The sequence below is a fragment of the Platalea leucorodia genome, assembly GCF_965183815.1.
Source record: "Platalea leucorodia genome assembly, chromosome: 9".
Lineage (NCBI taxonomy): Eukaryota > Metazoa > Chordata > Aves > Pelecaniformes > Threskiornithidae > Platalea > Platalea leucorodia.
Genome location: NC_138831.1, coordinates 15,352,337 through 15,371,256, shown reverse-complemented (window position 1 = coordinate 15,371,256; position 18,920 = coordinate 15,352,337). Strand labels below are relative to the sequence as shown.

At 49.7% G+C, this 18,920-nt stretch overlaps 1 protein-coding gene across 1 annotated transcript in view; it reads right to left on the bottom strand.

Annotated features, from left to right (window-relative positions):
- Positions 1–13,834: 13,834 nt before the first annotated feature.
- The window catches only part of LMCD1 (LIM and cysteine rich domains 1), a 36,270-nt gene continuing 31,184 nt past the window's right edge, over positions 13,835–18,920 (bottom strand). The window contains exons 5-6 of the mRNA XM_082322357.1: positions 16,920–17,135; positions 13,835–16,442 (exon numbers count right to left, since the gene is read on the bottom strand). Coding sequence (XP_082178483.1) covers positions 16,284–16,442; positions 16,920–17,135 — 375 coding nt within the window. The 3' untranslated portion in view covers positions 13,835–16,283. The remainder of the gene's footprint in view (positions 16,443–16,919; positions 17,136–18,920) is intronic.

Below are 18,920 nucleotides of genomic sequence, written 5' to 3'. Positions count from 1 at the left end.
ATTCTCCGGGTGAGGGGCTGGTGTTCCTCCTTCACTTTCTGCTGGCCAGGAGTGGGCTGTGTGACCAAGCTGAGGGCTCTCTGTAGGGTCTGCAATTAGCATTTAATACTGAGAGGCTCATTATCTGAGGCCATATTTTTGAAATATATTTTATCGGAGGCCCAAAGCGATGCAATGGCTTCCTGTTACAACCAAATGCATCTGGTTTGGGTTTTCAGATTTATCCCTTGATCCCTGCCATAAGGGGCTGGTGCTTTGCCAACTCATTGTTTCTCAGTTGGAAACAGATGGTATGGGCTAAAAATTTGATTGTGTTCAAAACCGATCCAATGTATTTAATGTCAACCTGCTGGCCAGACGCGTTTTTAGAGATCTGCCCCTCCACCACCTGAGGGCCCTGTCCCCTGGGTGGTGGCCACACCGTGGACCTGGGGACAAGGTGCACGACAGATACCTGTGCAGGCTCACAGCAGCAGGACCCATCCCCACCCCTGGTCTGACCTCACGTTCCCAGGGCAGACAGGCCCCGCGTTTGAAGTCCATAAAACCATCCATTTCCATGCTAGAACTGTTTAATTTTCCAGACCCTGATTTACCTCTGCCTGGAGTTTTTCTTCAAACTAAGTGAAATCAAGAATCAAAGGTGATCTGAGAACTTATTTCTGATAGAAAGCTTACTCCTTCTTGGAAGAGGGTAATAGATTAATAATCACTTTCAGGCCAGCCTTTCTAAGTCACATTTTTGGTGATTAAGAAACCATAAAGAACACCTCCTTCAGGGAAGACACATTTATCCTGCTACAACTTTTTCATCAAAATTGATCAAAACTTAGCTGTAAAGTTTTGCAGGAGATACTGGTATTTCAAAATTTGTCCTGACAGGAAAAAAAAAAAAAAAAAGACTTTTTTTTTCCCTAGGCAACAGCATTTGTAGGAAAACCCTTGAATAATCCTGGCTTTCTTTTGGTGAAAGATCCTGGGGCATATTTTCTGGTGCTGTAAATAGATATGCTTCCCTGAATCCTCTGTGCTTTGCCATGAAGAGTGTTGACTACAGTCTCCATCTCTCCAAGCCTTGTGCTTGCAACAGCCCTGACTCTTTCTCCAGGCTGTTATTCAGCCTCCAAACCCGATGCCAGAATTCTTCACTCCAGGCAGAGTGGGCCAGGTTTTCTCTGCTGCTACTCAGCTGGCTGCAGCAAGTTTCCCAAGGAGTTTAATCAAAGGGTACTTTCATGCTCTTTCAAAACGTAGACGTAGGTCACACGAGGGACTATTGACTGGGATATGATGACCAGAAATCTGATGCAAAATCTAAATGCCATGCCTTCCTGAAGTGTTTAAAGCCAGACCAAGAAAAAAAAATATAAAAGGAAAGAAAGGTTTCCTCTTGAAGATTTAAGAGTAGGCTGCAGCCTCAGATAGATCAGTTACATTTAAACTGCCCATAGGTTATGAAAGATAAAAGGACACGATTTCTGGAAAAAGTAAAACAGAACAAAACAAAACTGGGCCACTGAGGCTGTCTCAGGTGTTCAAATGCACCCTACTCCTTCCGATGGGAAAAAGTGTTGCCTGTGACACTGCCTTGATTTCCATAGGTACCAAAAAGAGGTTCCTCTTTAAGAGCAGTTTTACTCCCTACCCTAAACACGTCTATGTCACAATATTATGGGCTGGGAATTTCAAACACCAGCCAGCCGGGAAGGGCAGTGTCAGTGCTGGTGGGCTGCAGGCAGCTGAGCACTGACCCCATCCCTGCCAGACCCAACACGCCGGAGAACAGGAGGAAGCCGGTGAGAGCCGGTGCGGTTTGCATGCCGCCGGCTGGCATGCGCGTGCATGTGGCATTTCCCATGGTTAGTGGAAAGCATGTACCATTTGTTGAACTTTTATGGTGTAAATATTGTGCCCGACGGTCAAGTAAATTCTTGTATATTCTAAACAAAGCAGAACATGCTGGTTGTTTTCTACTGTAAACACTAGGATTTGATTTGTCTAAACTTGTGTCCTTTCGGGGGGAAAAAAGTCTTAAAGTGTAAGATATTTGTAACTTTTTTCAGTTTGTTTGTACTAAAAAAATGGAAGAGCTCTCCTTTTGGCTGCTGTGGCTCAGTGAGCACATCCCTGGCATGTGGAGGAGGGCAAACACGGGTGCCGGGCAGCGTGGTCACCCAGGCTGGAGCTAGGGCGGCTTCCAAAATCATCAGGAACTCCTTAGGGTCTACCAGTGCCCTCTCCTCAGGGACTGATTTCCTGGGGCTTGGATTATTCCCTCTTTATTTGTATTTAGTGGTGCCTTGGGGATTTGCGAAGTTGCTGATATAACTGAGTTTTACCAAGAGAGCTGGCATTTCCCCAGGCAGCTGCTCGCTGTGCTGCAGCAGCAGGATGGCAAAGAGCAAGCGACAGGGAGAGGTCTTGGTGTCCCTTTACTTTAACTCGACATGACAGATGATTGAAACAAAACCTCACCCCAGGGCTGTGCACATGGCAGTGACCCGGGGGGCTGCAGCTGGGTCGGGCAGCACCCTGGGGAGCTGCTGCCGGGGTCCGGCCCCGGAGCAGCCATCTGGGATGCCAGGCTCGCCAGTGCACGGGCGCTTCGGCTGCCTGCTGACAACTGAGAAGCAATCACACTGCCCAGCAGAGCAAAAGCGGGTCTGTGAGTAGGGGAATTCCTGTGTGGGTCACAGCGATGCGGCTGGAGGAAGCCCCCGCTTGTGTGCTTTTGGGGAGGCAGCGGATGACCTGTGAGGCTTGGGAGGGATGAGGAGCAGCAGTGGCTGGAAACCTGGCGGGGCAGCAGGTGGGGGATGGCAGCACTTCCAAAAATTGGATCCAAGCTTAGGATTCCCCATACCAGCTTTTGTCCCAGCTGTATTTAATTATACAGGCATGTGTCAGGAGCGAGTGAGCCCAACTGTCTGCAAGCGGTTCAGCTCTGTGGTTAGCGTCCTGCGAAGACCCAGCCTCTGGCAGCAAGGGCTTTAACCCCGGGGCTGCCTGCTGGGACAGACGGGTGCACGGTGCTGCCAGGCTTGGGGGGCTGCGAGCAAGCCCTCCAAGCCGGGGAGAGCCGAGTGTCGCACTGCCGAGCGCACGCTGGAGCCCGCTCAGCAGCTGCCCCGCTGCAGCCTTGGCTCGTGCTCCTCCGAAGGCACCGGGCGCCCCTGCCATCAGGTGCTGGCAGAACAATAAGCCCCGCTCGAGTATTTGATGTCCCTTGAAAAGTCCCTGGAAAGTGGGTAAGTGTCTCTAAGTGTCACAAACACATTTTTCGACCTGTAAACAGGAAGGGTCTCTGTTACAAAGGATGCTACTGTCACCTAGCGCAAACCAGGAACAATGGGAAATATTTTTAGCATGGCTCTGAAGAAGAATTATTGTGGGAGGCTGATGCAAAGACAGACCCTGAGCGCTGCGGGTCGCCGCAGCTCTGCTGCAGCCCCGGGGACAAGCTCATCCACTCTTAAAGCCGGAGGATACCGGTGTGGCGGTGGTTTTAGACGAGTCGCAATGGAAGCCCTCAGAAAGAGACATGCTCTCATAAAGGCATCCATTTTCATAAGGGCTTTTCTTCCTCCTTGCTCCCAATCTTTTCTTTTGGATAGTTTATGGCCAAGCCCTGCATTTAAAGAGGTGTCTTAGAGATCTAACATCTGGCCATGGAAGATGGTGTTTTTGATGCTGATATGTCAGGGTAACACCTCCACATCCTTTAGGCAGTGTTAATATTTGGACAGTGTTAAAATATAACCAGCGTTTCTTAGTTTAGATTAATGCCCTGGCTGTGCACCAGTCCCTGCCAACCTGTGAGACACTGCCTGGATTTCCTCCCACTCCTAAAGCAGCACAGGGCTTAGGGCTTGACATTGGCACTCAGTGTTTAAACAAAATACGCATTAATATCTGCAGAAGTAATGCCCGAGTAATAGCTGCAGGAACAGACACGATTAAGGGCTGTGGAGAAAAACAATTAAGCTGATCAGCCAAAATATTAGGAAAGCAACTCTGCAAATACCATTTTTTTCTCTCTCAAAAATAAAGAAGGGGCCTGAGGTTGCTGGGAGTTGTGCTCTGAATATTCATGGGGTATTACTGGTCCTCAGGCAGCGCTCGTTTGCACTGAGGATAAGGAAGGCCACCAACTGTTAACCTTTGCAATTTAGTCCTTCATTTCCCGCATTAGTACACTATGGAAAAAGCTGAAAGTGGCGGTCATGGTGTATTAGTCCTGATAATGGCTGCGCGAAATCAGGCTGAACTCCCTTGTTTGCCTGAAGAGAGGAAGCCTGGGCTGAGTCTGGGGGGAGAAGAGGAGGATTTTCTCATAGTCTGAGAGCACTGGCGGCCCTGCTGGGGCAGGGGGAAGCACGGACTCGGGCTTGGGGACTGTCGGACACGGACAGACAGTGTTCCCATGGGACAAGCACTGTGACCTTTCCTCCTGAGAGAGCTGGAGGCGAACATGATGGACCTGCTTGCTGACCAGCCTTAAGGGCATCAGGTCCTGTTTCTGTCATGTTTGCTTTGACTCTATCATCTAGTCAAGATTAAACTCAGTCATTTAAAAATTAGATGCAAGGAGCTGCTGACTCCGCAGGCACTCGGGGGATGTGCACGCTTTTGCCTTTACACTATGTCACAGGCAGGCAAATAAACTGTGGTACAAAACTTGGAGCCATTTTGGTTCAGATAGACTACTTGGAAGGGTTATTTTTCTCACCAGGCTCTCCTGTCTGACTCTCTCCTCCCTTACTGGGCAGTTCTCCCATTCTCCATCATTTGCAGGTTCTTCTCTGGGTCTGGTGACCAGTGTGGGTTGCTACATGACAGATGCTGGCACTACAGAGGATGGTGCTGCTGAAAGCAAGCCATTCTTCCACAGAGCAAAACATCAAACTGCGATGTGGTTGTTGCTTCAAAGACAAAAAACTGAATCCCCAAACAATGCAGATCTTCTAGATTCACTCACATTGTGTAAAGTGGGACTATGGGAAGGTTTTCAGAAAATACGCATTTTCTGGGGCATCTAAAATATAAGCTGGTATGTAGAAACTGAATAGCTCACTATAAACCTCAATGAAGGGAGACAACTGAACGCTCTCACTGGTTTGCAGACCCAAAGAGCAGATCCACACCCCTCCCTCCCCTGGCATGCCTGGGCTCCCTGGTAGGTGCCAGGCATCCCGCTGGGTCACCCCCTGCGCTGCGGAGCAGGTTTGCTGGTGAGGCAGCAACGCGGGAGCTCCAGGGCTGCAGCAGGGCATGGGGCACACTGCCCTTCCATTTCAGGTCCTGTCCCCACCCTTGCTGGGCTGCCTCCACCCTTGCTGGTGCTTGCTGTCGGCACTCGCCCGGGGAGGTGCGGTTTGGCACCGTGGGATGTGGAAACACCCATGGAAAAAGCAACCCGAGAACAGCGCAGCTCTGTCTCTCCTGCGGCCTGGCTTGTACAACAGCCATCTGTTTGCTGGCCTCTGCGTTTGGAGGAAGCACTGGTGAATTAAAGGCTGAGGAACAAAACGTTTCATTTTGGTCTGTGGCATGTGCATGTGTGCAAGGGCAGCAGGAAGCACGGTGAGGGTTCTGTTTGGCTTTTCCCCCCCAAAAAAGGAAGATGTAACTCCAGCGTCGTGCCCATTTAAGGCCACGCAGACACCTTACAGGATCTACAAGACAAGCCAGCTCTTGGGAAGTTCCTGACAACCGTCCAGCTCCATGAGACAAACACAACCCAAAAATGCAGTGCCTGCACTACCAACTGCTGGGATGCTGCCCATAGCTGGGCTGGGAGAGGTGGGAAGAGCCTCCTTGCGCTGCTGGGGTGTTGCACAGCCAGGGTGGGGGTCCATGCATGGCCCTTCTCATGCACTAATACGCTGGAGACGAGCCTGGACCTGATGGCTGGGTCTCCATCATGGGAAACCACCTCATCCCCCTGCGCAGGGGAGTGAAGGCTCCATGCCCGTGGGATGTGGGACAGGCGATGTCCCCTGGGACGAGAGGGGGGCACGGGGCCGCAGCCGCCCTGCCTGCACCAGGCACAACCGAGCAAACCTGTTTGTCATTGCTGGGTTTGCAGGGCTGACTGATAGGAACGCAACGCTAATTGCAGCAAGTATGATTTTCCATCCTAACCTGTCACTTCTTGTCTTTCTTTTAGCTTCTCATCATGTGGCTTAAAACACCTTTTGCTAGCACAGTAACTGTGGTGGTGTGTGTGGGGAGGGATGAGCACAATGGACTCAGCAGTTCTGTAATGTAGCAACTAGGGAATAACTACGCATTAGTTGTGGAGAAGCTCAGGAGAATGAGGGGACTTCATTAAAGCACAGCTCTAGTACAGACACCAGGAAAGCACTGTACTTACACTGTTTATAAACTGGCTGACGGTGCTTGCAGGGGGATTCCCTCGAATCGCCACTCCTTTTCATTGTCTCTTGTCCTGCATCCCAGGTGAGCCAGCATCCCTCCTCTCCCCCGGCTGTAGCGGCACTACCGGAGCTGCTTGTCACAACTCTGCTCTCTTCCAGCCACAGGAAGGTCCATCCCAAACCCCAGGGAATTTATGACAACCCCTCAACATGAGGCACAGTCAAAAGTAGTTCATTAAAGGCAACTTGTTGTTAATTTGGAGATTCCCCGAGTATGCTGGTGCTGTTCAGTCCCTGTAACAGCACCAGAAAAGAAAAATTGCTGCAATAAGTTTTCCTTGGATTTGAAAAATGACCTTTCTTTTCTGAGTAAATTCAGAGCTGCAAAACCAGAAGGCTGATACCTTCCAGTTGAACAGCTTTCGAGTCCTGTTTCACTAAAAGGGTTCCTTTTCAAGCGTTGTCAATCTAAGGAAATTTATTTAGGCAGTCTCAAGGGAAGGTCTTGGCAAAGTATTAATAGGTTTCTTTTTATAAAAGAGACCTTTATTCACTGGTCTTTAAGTTGGCCTGTGTCTCGTTCAACTTTTTGAATTCATGTGCAGAGAAAATGCCTGTCTTTGACAGTCTCCATGCTTCAGTGCCGTTGTGGGGCTCCAGAGGAATTTGCTAAGCCCGTAATGAAACATCTGGCTCAACAATAACACAGCTGCATGCGGCGCCTTCTCACCCCGGGTGGGGAGGTGCTGTAGCCCTCGGCCTTATGGGCCCGTCACAACTAACGCATGCAGCTAGGTGCAGCCTGCTGCAGAGGGCACGCTGGAAGTGGGCAGCGCAGGCAGCGTGCTGGGTGATATGCCGGTACAAAGGCAGACAAGTCACACAGGAAAAAATAACCAACCCTGCTGGGTACGCTTTCTTACCCCAGATCCATTGCAGCTTGCCTGCTAAAGGTGCATTGGGACAGAAACTGCTTCATGGAAAAGCCCTGTTCCCACTCTGGGTTGTGGATGGAGCTAAAGCGTGGGCAGTTGGAACTCCAGAGGACCGAGCGTGCCTGCAGTGTTTGGGACCGGCAGACCTGGACTCCCACTGCACAGGTTTTGCCCCATTTCACCATGTGGCCACCTTCCCACAGCTCTCACTGACGCTGGCTACCTGCTTCAAGCCTACCTGCAGGGCATGGGCTAACCAGGAGACTCAGTGGGACAGATTTCTAGCAAAGGCTGTAGAAAAGCAATGGCAGAATTATCCTTGCCAACAGAGTAGAGTAGTGAAATATGTCAGCACTTTGCACAATTTTAAAAAAAAAAAAAATCTGATTCAAAAAAGTGTATTCAGCCACTGCAGCGCTGGTCCTGCAGCCAGCCGGATGATGAGGCACAGCCACAGCTCACCCTCACGTCAGCAGCTGGGGCTGGGCATGCATTTCTTGGTGGGGTTCCCCATCTGCAAAATGGTTTGAGATGACACCTGGAAGTTGCTTGAAGTAGAAGTGGTTATTTGAACACTATCCATCACAACTTGTTCAGAAGGCACTTTGCTTTCCAGGTAGACAAAATCTGGTTCCCTTCAGTTTTCTTTTATTAGCAGTACAATGCAGTGGATGGACACATAAAATCACAAATCAGGTATTCCTGCAGATGTGCAAGGCAGGACAGGAGAAGCACCATCAGATGAGCACTGTACCATGGGGCTGCTGGAGGTGCTTGCATGCATCGCCTCTTGAAATGGCAACAATGCATAAAAACCTCATTGTGGAGAGATTTACTTTTTGGGCGATTTGACTAAAGAAGTTGAGTTAAAAAGTAAATAAAAGCTCAAATTAGATTTATATAGGCATAATTAACCTCACTTTTTATAGAATAACACATACCCATATGAACTTTATTTAGCTCAGTCCTAAAGCAGCAGCTGTTGTAAGTCTCTGGAAGAGTGTTTCCCCTGAAACACACCAGCACTTCATGAATACTTGTTTTTGCACCTCTAAATTTTTCTCTCTGGGTCTTTTAAGCAAGTTTTATGGTAGTGTTTATATAGCTACCTCAGTCTGCCTTTGGTTTATGTTTTTCTCACCTGAAGCCACTGAATTTTGAGTTTTATTAGTTATAGGTATCTGAAATCACATTCTTTTAAGAACTGACCGCACTAATAAAACTCCTGAAAAGTTTCTGTTTGAGGCCATTATCTTCTGCCTAGGTATCTGATTCTTACTGAATTATACTAGAGATGAACACATTTTCCATGGCTGTTTGTTACCACAAAAGTAAATAACAAGGATCCCATCAATCCCAACAAGTCAGGACCTAGTCAATTCATTGGAGAAATATCCAAGCAAACAGAATTTTTTCTTGAAATACATTGTAAAGGGGAATGCTGCTTAGCTTTTCTTGCAGAGAATAAAGTGAAACACAGCTTGATCACTATCAAGCCAAACCTCCACCTCTCAGGCTGGAGCAGAACAGCCTCTTCCAGGTCAAGAGGAAAGATCCTGCAGAGCAGAACTGCTCTTGTGCTCAAAAGCTATGCACTGCAGGAAAAAGTCAGACGAGCATATTTCTTCCCCCCTCCTTAAGGATTTCCCTACCTTTTCTGCATGGTCCCAGCAGTGCAGGGGGTGCAGAGTTAACCCCTGGCCCACACATCATCCATGCCCTACAGCAACCAGCTCTCACCCTGTCACCACTCATTTACTCCTGATGACAGAGCTCCTTCTTCATGGGTTCAGGGTCCATAAATAAATCACAGTGCCCAGGTGTTTTCCGTAGACCTCTGAGGGAAACATGTTAAATGTCTCCAGATCTGCCTTCCCTCCAGCTCTGCCTAGAGAAACCTGTGCAAAGCAGTGGTGGGAGCAAGCCTTGCTGTGAGACTCCAACCAGCCTCCTAGTCCCTCCTCAACATTGATGGGTTAATTGACACCTGTCATTGAAGGTGTAGCCCATTAACAGTAAGAGACTGTCTTCCTGTCACAGGGGTAGCTAGTTTTTTCCTACCTATCTGAGCTGAGAAATTTTATTTCAAGTTTTATTGTTTGTCTTAGACAAGATACTGCAAATATATACAAAGAATGTGCATTCACTTAGGCAAAGGGCTCCCTTCCTTCAAGCCCACCTCTCTTGCTGAGATGTATAGAGGCATCTCTCCAGCCACTGCTCATTTCTTAATTGTTTTTCTCTCTACCTTAGCAGTGGAGGGTCCCCATGCTCATGCGCAGGGCAACGCACAGCCCCCCTGCAGCTGGGGCCAGTTCCTCCTCCGGCCCCAGGGAACACGTGGCCCCAGGGTGGGGACAACCCCAGTGGCAAGGGGGGATGCTGTGCGAAAACTGGGAGGAGGAAGGTGACCCGAATGGAGCCGCTGTCCTTAAACAGCCTCTGCCTTTCCACTGGCAAAATCCTCCCAAATCACAAACAGACAGTCCCTTTTTCTTCCTCAAATATTTCTTAAAAAAAATAAAAAAGGGACCACAAATAAGACAGCACTGCAAATATTTGTAGATTCAGATCAGTTAAGCTTTGAAAAACTTCAGCTTGCAAAACTTCAGCTGAAATGTGGTTTCTCCCCAGTCAATGGTTATTTTCTCTCTGCTGCTGGGCTCTGCCTTGCCTCCCACCCACCCCGTTCTCCCAGCTGGGCCTGCAGTTGGGAGGAGCAGGTGAAGGACCCCCCTTCACCCAGGTCAGCCCTTAGCGCCCTGGCTGGGTCTGGAGGCTCACCCCTTGGCTGCTGGCCTGTGCCAGACTGTGGGCTCCAGCCCAGGGCCGGGGCTCAGGCATGGCCACCCTTCCCTGCCAGAGCTGCCACACACCAGTATTCATTTCTCCTCCATTAAAGAGTTTATTTTCAAAGTGCTTCCTCTCCTAGGCCATCTCGAGGGAATACTGGGGGTAATTGCACTAAGTAAGCCTGCTAAATAATTAACCTCAAATAAGTAATGGCACTGGGCAATGAGTTAATTTTATCCCAATATTTAAGCATCCACGGATTTTGCAGAGTCAATCAGGAAGGCTTCTCCAGGAACCCCGTTGCTGCCCACAGCCAGCTCCTCGCCGTTAAAGGCATGCCTGTGCAGGCAGGGCTCCCGCCCAGGAGGGCAATTTTGCATGAATTGCATCTCTCCGCACATCCCTGCTCTGCTGTTTCAGTCTCTCTCCTTTGGCTGTCGCAGCGCATTTTACCAACGCCAGCCAGTGTCTTGGATGCGGGGATGGCAGCGTGCTCTGGCCTGTGAAAAGCAGCAGCATCTCCGACCTTCCTCCTTCCCTCTTCCTCACAGGAGCCCCTGCCCGCCTGCAGCTCCTGCACTCCTGCCCTTCCCTCGGGCAGCACGCCTGCCCCGAGGCCAGGAAGGAAACCGGAGCAGGACCTGGGAGACTTTCATATCCAGAAATAGTTTATTTAAAGTGTTAGGAACATTTTCATGTATTGTCAGTCATATTTAGGAGAACAATTATACAAAACATTTGAGTTTAAATTGGAGCTGAATGTTCATGTAGGAGGCACAAAGCCCTTGAACTCACCATCTTTGGCCATCAACAAGGGGAAATTACGAGGTTTGTCCTTTGCAGATTCACAAGCTAAAACACTGGCGTCGGTTACTGCAATACGTGGTGCTCAATCAATCATTAGACAATGTAACGTATCCCAGTGCTTCGTGAAAGAGCCAGATTAATATTAAAACCCATGAGGTGAGAAGTTCAGCTCACCAGTTCAGCTCTTACAGACTGCTCCGACCAGCAGACGCCAGCGCTTTGCACCGTCCATGCGGGATCCCCATGCCACGCCACAGCATTTGAAATGAGCAGCATCCATGTCCATGGAGAGGTTTCACAGCAGCAGCACTGAAATTCTCGTATCGGCAGCACAGAAAATGTTACCGGCCCCGTGGCATTGCCACTCCCCTGCCTTGCCCCTAGGAAGGGCAGCCAAGGTCCTCGTCACACCATGGTGCTTGGTTGGCGCAGTGAGACCCGTTCCCATACGTGGCTGTTACAAAATCCCTCGCCCTGCCCCATCCGTTCTTGCTTGGCAGAGAACAAACCTGGCAGAGCTGGGACAAGCAGCTTCAAGCACCCAAACACCTGGATTTTCCAGTTAAAGGAACCCAGTGCAAAGCTTGGGGAGAAAACAAACAAACAAACAAACTCAGGTAGCCAGCACGCCTGGCGCACAGGAACAGATGTGGAGACTGCCCACGTCTTTCTGAGCAAAGCCACTGCGAAAGCTTAACCTCCATGCAGCATGCTGAGCACAGAGAGAGACCTGTGTCTTAAGGTCCTTATCACCGTAGCCGTCCGACCACAGCCAGGCGAGAGGCTTTTCACCTGAGCCGTTCACACAAACATGAGCTGCTCGCTTGGGGCTGCGTACAAACACGGCTCTTCCTCTAGCTGCAGGAGCACGGCAAGTCCTGGGAGATGCCCACTCAGACAGGGTCTGAGCATCCCATCGCACCCCAGTCCCCATTCCCTGTTCTGCTGCCTGCTTCTTCATTAGTTTTTATTTCATCTCCCTATCTGTCTGGCCACAGCACAATGCGGATGAGCTGAATCAGCAAGTGGGAGTCTGGGGGCTCGAGTGCTGCACTGTGCACTGACCCCTCACCTGGGGTCCCAAAGCAGCCTGTACCAGCTAAAGGTCAGGCGCACAGCCAGACAGCGTAGCGCGGTCTTTGTACGGGAGCTTTTACTTGAAATGATGGACTGAACGCAGCTGCGGCACAAGATGCTTTTCAAACAGTCACGCAACACAGCCTTTGCCCATAGCCTATTCCTGTTGTAGAGAGTAACCTTGTGAAACACCTTGATTTTTATTAATTTTCTGGACAGACCCTCCGTGTATTGCTCGCTGATGGGTCTCTATTAGACAGGCCAGCATACCCCTGTAAATTTAACTTTCTCGAAACCCAGAGCTCGTGACCCACAGAAGGCAGCTGCAGCAGCCTCCTTCGTTCTAGATGAACTATAGCAAAACATAGCGTAATGTCTTCACTTGGGGTGAGTATCTTCTCATGCTTACACTGAATTTCAATATCAAAACTAAAGACTCACATATGTTTTGAGCTGTTAGATGCATTCATTTCACGCTTTTGCCCCTGACACTTGAGAAGCACAGGATTTTGTTAAGCTGTTTAATTGCAGTAAAGTTTTAAGCAGACAGTATCTTACAAGCTGCAAAAATACCTGAAAGGCTCGAGTGGATGCCAGCAGTCCAAAAAGCCTGAAGCAAGCATGTGTATGCTGAAACCAGGAATTCAGAGAAGAAGAATTACCATTTATAGATCACAAAATCAAAAGCCCAAACCAGAACATGCTACAGTGGTACCTTTTTTCCAAGTAGCCAAATAAAGGCATTAGTGATGGAGGATTGTGTCAACGGAGATAGACTCTGTAAGAAGTTGATGCTACTGTGCATAGACTGTGGCCACAGTCCGGTAAGATAAGCCCAACACAGGTACTATCATTGAGGACAATCCTTGTACGTGAAGTGGATGTGACCTCTCTCTCACTCAGAGACCACCCCACCACAGGGAAGGTGGTGGGGCTGACCCAGCCCTGCCCCCACAGGCCCCAGGAGCAACGACTGGGGACGAGGGAAGGGTCACCCACTGTCACAGTGGACAGTAACGCACTGCTGGACATGGAGGCAGGTACCGGTCTTGGTGTTCTGCCTCCCTCCCTGCTGCCGTACTGGGGTGCCAGCGCTCCCCCCAGAACGCCGTCCTCTCCCAGCGCCTCTGCTCTGACATTTACCCAAGCTCCCACCACGCACATTCTTCTCCAGCAGAGAAAACAAGAACCGCCTCTTCTCCACTCCCTCCCTTTGAGGCTCCATTGGTGTTTAACCCTGGCAGTGGTGGAAGGGGGATCCCTTTTACCTGCACACCTCCCCAGGAGGGGGACTGCACAAGAAGAGGGGTCCACTGGAAATCCTGCCTCTAAAGGGCTCACGTATCGGTGCTGCCCCACAGATGCAGCAAACGTGCCAACCATAGGGAGCTGAGAGCTACCTCACTCCTCTCTGCACAGAGGCACGGGACAAGGATCCCCATCCACATGGGTTTGGCAACATATGTTCAAGGTCCAGACGAGCATCCCCACCCTGGGGACATGCCCTAACCACCCACCATCATCTCTTCTGGACTTGATGCACACCATACACCTCTTAAGCTAGCTTACTTGGTGTCAAATACTCAATAAAAGGAAAAATCGTCACTGCACACTTTGTGGGGCTCAATAGTGTCAGTGCTGAGAGCACAGTACCCAGCTCATGAGGTCCCTCAAGCCCCCCACTTGGCAAGCCAAGGAGTGGGACCACGCTGCCTGGCACAGCCCCTGGATTCGTGCTGGGGAGGGCAGGTGGCTGCAGGGGGAAGCAGCTCTGGAGCAGGGATGGCCAGCATCCCCATTCAGACACTGAAGTTTAAGGAACACCCCACCGCAGGCAGGGGTCTGGCTCACCCCTCCCCTGTGCTCAGTTTATCACAACCCCTGCAAGGACTACGCAGCCAGCCAAGGCAAAACAAACCAAAAACACCCAGGGAGAAGACTGCAGCACGCTGTTGAGTTTTCTGTGATGGCAGTAGTTTAGTTAATAGTCTTTCACTTTTAAAAACTCAGTGTTTTGTTGATTTTTTTTTTACATTTAATTTTCTTCCAGACACCCATGTAACAGCTGTGCACCCACCTTGTAGACCGATCACTCTAAGAGGTAACCAGCTGTGTGTGCAAACAGACAGACTTTCCCTCAGAGAATGGTGTTTGGATGTTAATGTCTGTGCTGACATAGGAATAGTGTGAATCACCTGTGAAATGCTACCACTGCTTACACTGAGTGTGTGCACTTTTGGCTGCCTTAACATTACAGGGTTTAGAACAACTATGCATCTTTAAAAAAATTTACAAAAATGTAAAGACGTTTCCCTTGTAACAAAATGAAGAAGAGGCAATAAAGCTAAGCACTGGGCTTTATTTTTCATTCCCACTTTACCAAAGTGCCTGTATCCAAGGGAGCTTTATTATTCCTCATACAACTTCAAGTCTACACATCCTCTCTTGACTTGCATCATCCGACTGAGTTTACAGGAGCAACAGCCCCAGGCGCTCAATGCATGTGTTGACTAACCCAAGATAAACAAACAACCCCAGGAGCACATGCACTGTGATACTCTGCAACACACATCTGTCACCCCCACAGCTACGGTTGTCACTGCCACCTTGGGATTTTCCTGCTCTGCTCCAGCTCCGGAGCAAGCATTTCATTTACTCTCTTTAAATACCCCAGCATTTCCAGGAATACCAACCATGCAACAGCATGGGCAAAGCGTAAGAGGCACTCACACCCCACACGTACAGGTATGTCTTTACATCACATTGGTCTCACCCACTCAAAGATGGTGATGGACTTGGCTTGCTCCTCTCCAGCTGCGGAGAGGCAGAGTCCAGCCCAGACTCGCATGCTGTAACCCTGCAGCAGGCACAGTTTCCCCCAACTCTCATTTGCAAGTTATTTTATCATAAGCAAGCAAACATCCACAGCACGGAGCACGCTTTAAAGAGAAAACAGCGTCTTCTGTAGCAGAAAGAAAACCTAGCAATTGTGAGCTCCTTGCATACTCACCTCTGCAAAAAATATTCCAGTTCTCTGGCAAATAATGTAGACATTTAATATAAGAAAAAAGACTGAGCACAGAGACATCTGCCAGCCTGGACTATCTGATATCTTCAGTCACCACCAGAAGCATTGCATGACTTAGGGAACAAATACTATCCGCAGAGACTCAGTGCCGGATCCTGGGATGGTGTCACCCCTAGCAGATCCAAGAAGCGATGGTGACCTCCCCTAGGGACCGGGAGCTGAGGGATGAGGAGCAGGGCAGAGCAGGTGCTGCTGGCTCCGACGGGAAGGTATGCTTCCCTGGTTCTTGGAGAGGGTCACTGATGCATTGCAGGGAAAAAACGGCATTGCAGCATTTCACACACAAAAGCCCCCCAAGACAGCTTAGGCTGGAAAGCTGTTTTCCATAAAATTCCTGGTCAAACCCAGCTGAAATAAAGGCCCATACTTTAAATGTTTAATGACCTCCAGCATCGTGGTGGGAACACAATGCCGCTCTGTGGAAACACACTCGCCTGGATAACAGGCAGTCGGAGGCAGGGGAGAGGCTGGGGAGCCTGGTTGGGTGGGACCTGCCAGGAATGCTTTTGCATTCCAGTTTCAGGGCTAAAGCTCACATGGGTTGAGCCAGTCAGCTGCCCCGGGGCAGAGCTGCACCCTTCCCATCTTGCCAGGGTTAAACCAATCGCCCTGCGTGCCAACTCGTTATTTTTACATTATTGTACACTTAGGAGGAGAAAGCTACAGCTACACATTGCTGCAATTTCATATCATTTGCTTTCAGAAAGTAATCACCCAGGTTAATCAAATTCTTCAAATCCATTGCTTTAGTACAGTTGTCAGCAGCCTGTTAGTGTAAACTTCCAGTATGGATTTCAAAAAATAAGAACAACCCTTGTTTTTGACCATGACCATAGGTTTAGTATGCCAAAAGTTACTTTTGAGATGTGTTATTTCCAAAAGACTATTGCAAGATCTTAGAAGAAGCTTGGAGAGACTTTATAAAAAACAGCACAACACAGAACCTCCTTTTCAATCCCTCCTAGTCAGATACACCGTGCACCTCCCACCCGCAGGCGTACGAATTTCCTTTGCTTCCTCCCCAAGGAAATATTCTCCTGCAAGCTGTATTGGATGCAAGGGGGCACTTAGTTGCTTGCAAGTGAATAGCAAGGCTCTAATTTTATTTTTTTTTTTAACCTTCCCCTTCTTGTGTACTTGTCAAATGACCCCAATCCTGGTGGGACCTTGGGGAGCCCGCTTCGCCCCCGGGCTGCTCCCTGCTCAGAGGCGTTTGCTTTTGCTGCAGGTCGTGCACAGGAGGCTGGCGTTGTCCAGAGCAAAGGGTTTGCCGGTCAGCAGCGTCTCGCACTCCAGGCAGGCAAAGTGCTTCTTGTGCCAGGTCATCCCTTCTGCCTGCTGGTAGTCCTCTGAGAAGATGATCTATAGGACAGACAATTGCTTATTTCCACCATCTCACCAAGCCAGAGCACAGCAGGAGCCGGGAGAACCACCCCTGTGCCTCCCACCAAGCCCATTAGCCATCGGGAGGCCAGCCTTTGGGAACAGGTGAATAAAAGGCACAGGACTGCTCCTGAGCCATTAAGCACTATAAAAACATCAGGTTTTAAATGCAACTAGAGGTGGATTGTTGCTCTGAGATAGATATGACGTAGCTATCTGGGACTGTCGTTAACACCATGCTTCTTCACCCCCTTTTCTTTAGGCACCTCCATGGCCCCAGAGCAGCCGCAGACCTGGTGACCAGCACCAGAAGGAAGCCGCTCCCAGAGGGCATCCCGGGAGGTGTGGGTAGGCGAGCAGGTTAAGACACACGCCAGAGAAGCCCCGAATTAGCCCGTGCCAGGCCCCCAGCACAGACAGGGAGCAGCAGGCAGGGGGAAGCTGGCCGGTCCCTACCTCGTCGCAGCCAGCGCAGCGCGGCCGGAGGCTCTCGCAGTAGTGACGCCCGCACCAGGCAGCCCCGCTCTTCCAGAAGTAGATGAGGTCGACGAGGGGCTCGGAGCACCGGCAGCACACGAAGCACGCCGGGTGCCACTGCCGGGAGTAGCCTGCCCTGTCGGCGTACACCACCGGGCAGTCCCCTGGCACCGCCTGCTTGCAGGTCTCGCAGCGCTGCAACAGAGAGGCAGTGGAGTGAGCGTGGGGCTGGGCGCATGTCAGGTGGCAACAAAGCAGCGATGTTCAGTGCACGGGATGGATATTTACTTCTCAGACATTCACGGCATCTTTTCAATGCATCATTCTTAACCGCACAGCTGGTAAGAAGCACAGTTAGCAAAACAGAACAACACAATCTCCAAGCATGTCCTCAACGCTTCCCACTTCTACATAGTCTGAAGGACCATGTTCCTGCTCAACATCCCGTAGTGCCAAGGAGGGCAGAGGAAATAAAATGTTTACTTCCAGGACTGCTAAGCTGCATAGCTTCAGTTGTTTTTTGTTTGAGCTCTTGTTCTGTGAAGAGAAACTTGAGAATACCAAAGCCAGATTTTACAGCTCTATCAGCTTGGAAGGCCCAGCAAACACACCACTGTGAAATGAGGCTATAGAAACAGCGCAGCAAGGTGGAAGAGCAAGGAAACACTAAACTGAAGGGAAAGCAATGGTTGCAGCTTGAGAAAAGTGCTGGAAAAAGTGTCTCAATTGTGCAGTAGGACTCAGACATCACAGAGAGCATCGCAGGGCACCCATGGCAAACAGAAGCAACACCTCCAAGTCTATCGCCCCACATCCTGTGCAAACACTCGGACCAGTGCTACGTATGGACAGAGTGTTAAGCCGTAACATAATTAAAAGTCATTATAAATATGTATTTGCCAATCTTCACCTGGAGTACTGTTTACTTTCTTCCAGCCAGATCCTTGGGCAGGTAAGAATGGCACTACCCACCATCAGCTAAGTGTCTGGCCTCTGGGACCCTCACAAGCTAAAACCAACCTTCACTAAAATCCAAAGGTTCTCCAAGAAGGAGTTAAGATATCCTATAGTACAGAAGTGCAGCATGTCAAAGATGTTATTTTGCATAGAGATTAGGAACTTTGGCCTTTTCTCACTGTTTTTTAATATATATGTCTATGCTTAAGACAGATGTCACTCTACAGATTTCAGCACAGTGCTTTCAATTTATGACAGTCCAAACAGACAGAATTAGGTTTGGCTAATCTGAAGATGAATTAGCGTCTGTGCATATTACACACAAGACCAACTGGGTTTACTCTTTATCTGTGCCTGCAGAGTGATCCTGCGATTAGTTAAAAGCAAGCTTTAAAACTCTCCTCTCTGAGGCTGACAGCTGAGGCGTTGTTATTTAAGTTCCCATTTAAGCCTGGATAGTCCAGGTCAGGCTAATAGCTGCAGAGTCTGTGCTTTGTCACTCCCTAAAAGAAATGCTCTTAAGTAGCAGCCCCAGTCTCTTCCAGCAGAGCCCTTGGCTGGAAGGCCAGACTTCTACTAGCAATCTCCGCAGCAGGCTGGCTGGGGCTTTTACAAAACCAAGACACAGTGTGAAGCAGCTTGCACGCAGCTGAAGCTGCTGTGCCCGGCCAGAGCATTTGCACAGCGGTGTGTCCCCTCCAGCACGCTCCGAGAGGCACAGGGTCAGGGGGGTCAGGAATTTCCCACTCCACGCTCAGACAACAACTCCATTTACAAATGCTCCTATTTAAGTCAACAAGTTTCTAATAGGTGGGTAGAAGAGACACAAAAATACATTTCTCGGCAGAAGGTAAACTAATAGTTCCTAAGCTGCAGGAGGGCTCCAGGGATGGGGTAGGGACAGAGGAGGGGGACCTCCCGCAGGGCAGCTGCAGTCCGTGTCCTGAGGAACAACACCCCGATGTCACCACGGCCTGGGAAACCTGGTGCTGGGAGTACAGGACCCCCGGCAATCCTCACTGC